This window comes from Trypanosoma cruzi, genomic scaffold (assembly GCF_000209065.1).
Source record: "Trypanosoma cruzi strain CL Brener 1047053516679 genomic scaffold, whole genome shotgun sequence".
NCBI lineage: Eukaryota > Euglenozoa > Kinetoplastea > Trypanosomatida > Trypanosomatidae > Trypanosoma > Trypanosoma cruzi.
In genome coordinates this window covers 96,265-104,541 of record NW_001849442.1, presented here as the reverse complement: position 1 = coordinate 104,541, position 8,277 = coordinate 96,265, and the positions used below count along the sequence as shown (strand labels likewise).

Sequence of the window (8,277 nt, the reverse complement as noted above, 5' to 3'; positions counted from 1 at the left end):
TCACTTTCGCGCTCCTTTTATGGCATTGTTCCCCTTTGTTTGACTGCAGCACAATTACTTCTTTCATTGACTCCATCGCCAACCGGTCTCGCCGCGTCTCGCTCAAAAGTCATTTTGTTTTTTCTCTTTTTTTTTGCCCCCCCCCCCCCCCCCGCCAACGCACCGACAGATCCTGCGAACGTGAGAGAACAGGAGCGGCCGCAGGTGGAAAAACAACAACAAAAAGAAGCATACATGAGTACAAAAATAATCCGCTACCTCATCTGCGCACCCAAAAAAGTATTTCAAACCTCGTCTTTTTCCCCACAACCCTCCCCCCCTTTCTTCCTTTTTTTTTCTTTTTCTAAAATAAATAAATAAATACATCGCTGAAGACAAATGCACATCCACCACCCCCCAACAGCGCTCTGCCTCGTCTCGCTCGCAGTCCCCTTCTCTCCTCCTCCTCCTCCCAAACATTCTCCACCCACCTCTCCCGCGGCTCCTTTTTGGCAGACGGGCGGGGCGCAGCGGCAGGAAACACAACGCGGGGCAGCAAAAAAAAAAAAAAAAAAAAAGAGAAGAAAAGACAACGACATTCATAAATAAACAAACGGCAATGAGCAGATGGCCCACAGTCATCCTTAACGGCATACGCTGACGTCACCACATGCGTCTTCATGTACAACGGAAAAACAAGCAAACAACCAAAAAAAAAAAAAAAAAAAGAGTGGGGGCGAGGAGAGAAGGCATGCAAATAAAGAAAAAAAAAGAAAAAAAAAAAAAGGAAAACGAGTGGCAACACGTCAACAACAGCGGCAAAAACAAAACAAAACAAAAACAAAACAAACAAACAAACAAAAAATCGGGAAAATTTTGGTAGAAATGGCAGGGGCTCTTGCAGCAACAAATATTACTCAACCATCCGCCTTCATTTCTATCAAAAAACAGAACGAACAATGACTTCCCCGCCCTTTGAAGTGAAAAATGCATAAAACAAAAAAAAAAAAAAACAGAAAAAAAAAAACCATCAAAACTAAAACATCAGGGTACAGGCAAAGAAAGAAAGTGCAGAAAAAAAAAAAAAAAAGAATTATAAAAATGCAAAATTAGTAAAAAACAAAACAACAACAAAAAAAATATATATTATATGTATATACGTATATATAATATGAATATAAATGTATGCGTATATACATACATATAATGGGCTTCGCTTTCCATATTCTTTTCTTTGTCTCTCTCTTTCTCACATCCTTTTTTTTTTTTTTTTTCATTTCGTTTCCCTCTTTACTTCTGGGAAGCAGTCGTGCCACAAACGTCAGTCTGCGCCACACGGCGATCCACGACACCTGAAAGGGAGCCGGAGTTGCGATCCACGTTTGTTGGCCCGCCGGCCTTGTAGACACCAGTGTACATATTCTTATCGTCGTGGAACTTCACTGCATCGGCCTTGGTTGCGCGTGCCTCGGGAGAGCAACTTGAAATATCTGCGATCAATTCCTCCACGGACTTCTTTAACTTTGATGCAATCTCAGGAACAGCCTTGTCAACAAAATCCGACAATGTAATTTTGCGGGCTCCCTTTGCTTTCACTTTGTTGAAGAGAAGATCGGCGTCGGTGCTGGTGAATTGCTTTCCAATGACCTTCGTCTCCTTCAGCATCTTGGAAAAGTGAGCATTGTCCATCTCTTTCGTGGGCGCACCACCAAAGGAGGCAAAGGCGTAAAAGGCGCTCTCAATGCTCATTGTTGAAGTGATGGATTTACTGTTTTTGCTTTTATTTGGTTTTTTTTTTTTCCTTTTTTTCTTCGTTCTTCTTTTTGTTATGGTTGTGGCTGCAGATGATCTTAAAAAAAAAAAAAAAAAAACAACAACAACAACAACAAACTCGAAAAAATGTATATATACATATACAAATCGACATCGGATGTGTGCATTCAACGTGACATACTTCAATCCGGCGTCTCGATGGGCATGCGGATGGTTCCAATTGCTTCGGGGCGAAGCAAAAACACTCACGCCAAAGACGTGTTCTCAGGGGTGCGCTTGCGTACATTCACGCACGGGCATACATTCCCTCCCATTGGGGCATTAAAAATGCTTCGAATTACGTGGCGGCCGTCTTTTGTTTTCTTTTTCACTTCACGCTCCGCCTCCGCCCTTCTGATTATTATATATATATATATATATATATATATATATTTTCGTCTCGTCCATAGCGCCCCTTTGATTGCGCTACTCCGACGAAAATAACGACCACAACAATGGAAAGGACAGGAATACATACATTAAAAAACAACAACAACGACAAAGCCAACACGCATCCGTGTCAAAAGTCAACCCCGTACTCATTCGGAAATCCCTGCATGCAGCCGTAGTGGCTTTCGTCAACACACATCAACATTGTCACTGAGGTGACGATACCACAAGAGCTCTCTTCGCCGCGTCAAGGTCCAAATATGCTCGCAATCGACTCATGCCACAGTTTGCGGGCGCTGACGAGATACTCGGTGCCCCTGTGCGGGAAACTTTCGTGCGTCCTGCGATATCACCCGAGTAGGGATGAGACGTAACGGCGCCAGTTCCCGCATAACGCAGACATTCTAGTTGCTCCGTTGCGTTCACAAGTGTCCGGGTCACACTATCCCTTAGGGCTTGTTGTTCTGCAAGGAGCGCTTTCCGTTTCGCTTCACGTTGCTGACGCCTTTGTTCCAACTCCGTCAATCCTTCACGCGATCCACCAAATGACAAAGAACCAAATTCTGAAGAAAATTTCAGTGACTGTGGCACGGTTGCTGCAATGCTACGCGGCAATTGCTTCAACGTCCCTTCCATCTCCTTGATGGCAACTGCCGCAGCATGATTGACAGGAATCTGCTGACGCGCCTTGGCGTAATACTCCGCATAATTCACAAAATGATTTGGCTGACAGTAACGGTTCGTGTACTCTTCCAATTTCTTCTGAATTTTAGATCTTTGCCTTCTTCGCCGTTCCTTCGGTGATGCCTTACGCGCCACAAAATCCGACCTGCTATTGGCACTTCTCTTGTTTCTAGTCACTGAAAATCCCCTCCTTTGTGAACCTGACAGCGTGCGTGCAGAAGATGGTGCAAACAGGGGACCCCTCCCATCGCCATCTTCTATAACCGTAATATAATCCCTGCGCTTCACGTGTTTTTCTGAACTACGGGGCGGTGAGGCCAAATCTGCGGATAACGGACGATTGTGAACGCCCTTCAATGATGAACCAATGTCCACACCAAATAAAGACGGGCCGTCTAATAATGCATGGCACGGCCACTCATTCTCTTCAATACCCGCAAAATCAAAATCCCGTGTAGATTCTCCCATGAAGTCTTCTTTAAGCACAATAGACTCCAGCAGTTCTATGCGCTCTCTCAATGCCAAGTTTTCAGCGTTCAGTTCCAATTCACGCCTCTCAAGCTCCGCCTTGGCGTTCTTTACGGTGTCAAAAGCATCTCGCAACTGACCGTTCACAGCAATAATGTTTTTCAGCGCCTCACACGCTTGTACAAGCTTCTCTGCCAATTCATTCACCCTACCATCATCAGTGCCATCTCGCTCCTGAAGTCTCTTAGACTCTGTAAAATCAACCTTGCCGAGATTGTCAGTCGTCAGAATTCCACAATATTTCAATTCCTTCTTCATGCTGGCTACCTCAGCACGGAGCTGACGGATGAGCGCAGACTTCGCGTCTTCGTTTACACGTGGGATGTTCGTAATGTTGCGCGCTCGACCGGCGTACAGAAGAGTTGACAATGTCTCATCAACATACCGGTCTGATGGACTAATGCATGCAATCATGGTAGTGAGCGAGTTGCCGCCTAATGCGTGCTTCAGCAACATGGTCAGCTTGCTCTCGCGGTATGGAATGTGCGACCTATCAGCGGGCTTACCTTTCTTCGCTCTTGTACCATTAGCAGCAAGAGCTGTAATGACTCTTCCGAGAGTGAGAAGTGACGCGTTGATATCGGGAGAGTCCTTTATCATTGACGAAGACGGGTTCCTAGAAAGCATTGCAATCCTCTCCGATCCTGCCAGATCCACAATGGAAAGCTCGGCCCTGATGGGTGTCTCTGGCGAGTCGGCGTCGTAGCGGGCAACGTATATGGTGAATACACAGTGCGAACGCGATGACTGCTGGTTCATGGCGTGGCTTCCCATGAATTTCTCCTTCGTGCCGGAGAAGAAGCATCGGCGCATCTTCTCCGACTCATCGCAGTTGCAGATAAAAAGATTCTCCACGGCAAAGACGTCGCCGCGGCACCAGCCGACCTTCAGCCCGGCGTTCGGCGAGTGCGTCGTGGCTGGGTCCAGCAGGTCCGTCACGCGCTCGTTGTATATCTGATAGAAGCTGCAGCAGAACTGGAACCGCAGGTTTCCGTCCTCCAACTGCATCTCCCGTGCGCGATCAAACACAAGCTGGATGGCACGAGGAATAATGCCGTGTTGCCGGGGATCCGTTTTGAGGCTGGGCCTGGGATTCCCACTGCCGTGCCGCAGGTAGTCGATGCCCTCCACCGTGTATGTCTTTCCGCTACCCGTCTGCCCGTACGCGAACACGGTGGCGTGGATGCCCTTCAGGACGTGCTCAATCATCGGTGATACTTCCTGCATGACGTCCTCTTGCGTGGAGTTCGGTGGCAGGACGCGATCAAAGGTAAAGCAGCGTGTCCCTCCTGAGCCTTGCCGTCCACGAGCACATTGCCACCTCCTGCCTCAAAATGAACTCGAGAACACGCGTCACCTTCTTCTCCTGATAGGAGCGGACGGCACCGCACCACCACCCGGACAGAGCCACACATTTCCTGTGCCATCCTCATATGCAAAAAGGGGAGAGGGGGGTGGGAAAATTACTTCTTGTGTAGTAGAGGCAGTTTTGCGCAAATCATCGGGGAGAGAGAGAAAGTACCGTTAGCAAGAAACCGCAACTGGGGATATAGGATAGCAACGGAGAAATATCGGTATTGTCTGGAGGCTGCCTCTCTCTCACTGCCCCACTCTACAACCACATCACAAATTGATACCATAGGCAGGAAGGGCGCACCATTCCGTGTTGACACAACCCGAAGAACGACAAAGAGACGTAGTGAAATCCGCACCTGCCACACATACTTCAGCGCAGAGCCTTCACACTATTCCATTTACGGATCCAGCCCACAAAATAGATGCGAGACTGTCCGCGGAATGAAGAGGACGGCAATGCGCCTCAGTCCGTCCGCCCAATGGCAATGCTGCCATTGAGACACTACGTGCTAGGCCGTCCCACTGCCATCTCCCTACTCTTGTCACCACTAAACCATCAATTTTAAAGAGGCTACGAGGAAAACAAAAAAAAAAAAAAAAAAAAAAAAGAATAAAATAGTGGTGCAAACCGAGTGCAGAAGCATATGCAAGGCGCTTCCCCCCTCAAAAAAAAAAAAAAAAAAAAGAAAAAAAAGTATCTAAAAGAAAATTCAAGAGCAATAAATTGATAAAGAAACAAAAATTGGTTCCACGGCAGCTAAGATGCATTTGGTGAAACATTCAAAGTGCTGGGCAAAACACTGCAAAGAAAAAAAAAGGCAGACATAATAATAAAAAAAAAAAATAAATAAATGTCTGGCACGCATGTTTCTCCACCATTTCATTTCAACAAACAGTAATAACAGGAAAAAAAAAATGGCCTATTTACGGCACAAAGAGAGTTTGCAACCCACATTCATCCAAAGCAGCTTCTTATCGGTGTTTCGCAGTAAACAGCTAATCCGGCCGATTTCCCACCTAATGCAGTTAAATGTGGCGTACGTAAACACTCGAATGATTGATTCCGCATGGCTCTGGAGAAGTGTCTGGCATTCAATAGTTCACTGAAGCATTTCCCTTCTCTAATTCCTGGTTTCGTGCAATGCATTCTCCCAATCCACACCCAAACAATACTGAAATATTCAAAGTTTCTGGTTAATGGGATTCCCCACTTCCCTGTGGATCCACTTAGCAACAACAACAACAACAAAATACAATAATAATATTTGTATTCCTCAAACTGTATACACAGAAGGGATGGATCTTTTGGTATTATATAAATAAAAGTAAAAACGGACGCTGTACGTAAAACAAATCCATACGTACATCATTAATAGCAAGTTTATCCAACATTCAACGAAGGTGGGCCCCAGTTCAGTTGCTCTCGACGTGGGACACCCAATCCCGCCAGCAATTCCGTGTAGTATTTCAATTCCTTCTTCATTCTGGCTACCTCAGCACGGAGCTGACGGATGAGCGCAGACTTCGCGTCTTCGTTTACACGTGGGATTTTCGTAATGTTGCGCGCTCGACCGGCGTACAGAAGAGTTGACAATGTCTCATCAACATACCGGTCTGACGGACTAATACATGCAATCATGGTAGTGAGCGAGTTGCCGCCTAATGCGTGCTTCAGCAACATGGTCAGCTTGCTCTCGCGGTATGGAATGTGCGACCTATCAGCGGGCTTACCTTTCTTCGCTCTTGTACCATTAGCAGCAAGAGCTGTAATGACTCTTCCGAGAGTGAGAAGTGACGCGTTGATATCGGGAGAGTCCTTTATCATTGACGAAGACGGGTTCCTAGAAAGCATTGCAATCCTCTCCGATCCTGCCAGATCCACAATGGAAAGCTCGGCCCTGATGGGTGTCTCTGGCGAGTCGGCGTCGCAGCGGACAACGTATATGGTGAATACACAGTGCGAACGCGATGACTGCTGGTTCATGGCGTGGCTTCCCATGAATTTCTCCTTCGTGCCGGAGAAGAAGCATCGGCGCATCTTCTCCGGCTCATCGCAGTTGCAGATAAAAAGATTCTCCACGGCAAAGACGTCGCCGCGGCACCAGCCGACCTTCAGCCCGGCGTTCGGCGAGTGCGTCGTGGCTGGGTTCAGCAGGTCCGTCACGCGCTCGTTGTATATCTGATAGAAGCTGCAGCAGAACTGGAACCGCAGGTTTCCGTCCTCCAACTGCATCTCCCGTGCGCGATCAAACACAAGCTGGATGGCACGAGGAATAATGCCGTGTTGCCGGGGATCCGTTTTGAGGCTGGGCCTGGGATTCCCACTGCCGTGCCGCAGGTAGTCGATGCCCTCCACCGTGTATGTCTTTCCGCTACCCGTCTGCCCGTACGCGAACACGGTGGCGTGGATGCCCTTCAGGACGTGCTCAATCATCGGTGATACTTCCTGCATGACGTCCTCTTGCGTGGAGTTCGGTGGCAGGACGCGATCAAAGGTAAAGCAGCGTGTCCCCTCCTGAGCCTTGCCGTCCACGAGCACACTGCCACCTCCTGCCTCAAAATGAACTCGAGAACACGCGTCACCTTCTCCTCCTGATAGGAGCGGACGGCACCGCACCACCACCCGGACAGAGCCACACATTTCCTGTGCCATCCTCATATGCAAAAGGGGGAGAGGGGGGTGGGAAAATTACTGTTTTTTTTTTTTTTTTGTGAAGAAGGTTGGGAATTACAGTGTATATGCCATTAAACTGCGTTTTTCTGTGATTTGTAAATACGGCAGTGTTGTATAAGAATAGTTCACGGAGACGATTTATTTACCGAGTGAAGATAAATCAACCACACAAAGGTTATATATATATATATATAAGTAGTAAAAGTGTTTTTTTTTTGTTTCCTTCTATGGTGATAAGTTTATACGTATCCTCGTTGTATTGCACTTTCTCTTAGCTGTTTATTTTTCTTGAATTCCTTCGTAAGAGCACCGCATATTTGCTTCTCGAGCAAGCATAGCTGGTCCACTCGGGCACTGATGTCGTCTAAAAGTTTTACCATTTTGTCAGTTTGAATTCGTCCTTCTTCTTCTATTTTCTCTAGCTGGAGAGACCGCTCTTTGCACTCCAATACCAGTTTGTGGTAGCGGTGTTTGTGGTGGTCTAACAACTCCGTGTTATCCATACTCGCTATGCTTTGTAAGTCTGAGGGCGGGCGCCTACCCACATTTCTTGCAAAGGGGGGACATTCCTGCCGGGGCGGCACCGAGCAGGTCTTTTCATCAATGCCCTCTCTCTGAGCATGTGTGGGTACCACGAACCGGTGGCTCGCTGGAAATGACTGGGGGTTGCTCCGTTCTTTAGTGACCGTGCGTGGTGATTTCGACCATTCAGCCGTCAAAGAATGTTGCGGTGCATTTTTATTCCCCTGCACCACTCCCGCGCCGGACATCACCTGCGATAGATGAAATCTCGTATTCCTTTACTTCCTCTTGCTGGGTGGGAGTATACACAGATATGTACGCTCGCGCTGGGA

General features: G+C 47.4%; 4 protein-coding genes and 1 pseudogene across 4 annotated transcripts, besides 16 other annotated features; all 5 read right to left on the bottom strand.

The window, feature by feature from the left end:
- Positions 1–8,277: part of a sequence feature (heterozygous, Esmeraldo-like haplotype) that runs on past the window's edge.
- Positions 136–156: a sequence feature (GC_rich).
- Tc00.1047053506635.139 lies at positions 280–732 on the bottom strand (annotated as a pseudogene).
- Positions 329–363: a sequence feature (AT_rich).
- Positions 537–567: a microsatellite.
- Positions 735–771: a microsatellite.
- Positions 801–829: a microsatellite.
- Positions 973–1,006: a microsatellite.
- Positions 1,037–1,119: a sequence feature (T-rich).
- Positions 1,119–1,185: a microsatellite.
- Positions 1,205–1,277: a sequence feature (A-rich).
- Positions 1,270–1,728, bottom strand: Tc00.1047053506635.130 (hypothetical protein, conserved; the record flags this gene model as incomplete). The annotated part of the gene is made up of 1 exon (XM_809169.1): positions 1,270–1,728. One exon carries the CDS (start codon positions 1,726–1,728, stop codon positions 1,270–1,272), a length of 459 nt encoding a protein of 152 aa, XP_814262.1.
- Positions 1,751–1,807: a sequence feature (A-rich).
- Positions 1,849–1,868: a microsatellite.
- Positions 2,154–2,184: a microsatellite.
- On the bottom strand, positions 2,389–4,620 carry Tc00.1047053506635.120 (kinesin, putative; the record flags this gene model as incomplete). Its single annotated transcript, XM_809168.1, has 1 exon — positions 2,389–4,620. One exon carries the CDS (start codon positions 4,618–4,620, stop codon positions 2,389–2,391), a length of 2,232 nt encoding a protein of 743 aa, XP_814261.1.
- Positions 5,329–5,365: a microsatellite.
- Positions 5,415–5,443: a microsatellite.
- Positions 5,574–5,602: a sequence feature (AT_rich).
- Positions 6,131–7,408, bottom strand: Tc00.1047053506635.110 (kinesin-like protein, putative; the record flags this gene model as incomplete). Its single annotated transcript, XM_809167.1, has 1 exon — positions 6,131–7,408. One exon carries the CDS (start codon positions 7,406–7,408, stop codon positions 6,131–6,133), a length of 1,278 nt encoding a protein of 425 aa, XP_814260.1.
- Positions 7,663–8,193, bottom strand: Tc00.1047053506635.104 (uncharacterized protein; the record flags this gene model as incomplete). The annotated part of the gene is made up of 1 exon (XM_809171.1): positions 7,663–8,193. One exon carries the CDS (start codon positions 8,191–8,193, stop codon positions 7,663–7,665), a length of 531 nt encoding a protein of 176 aa, XP_814264.1.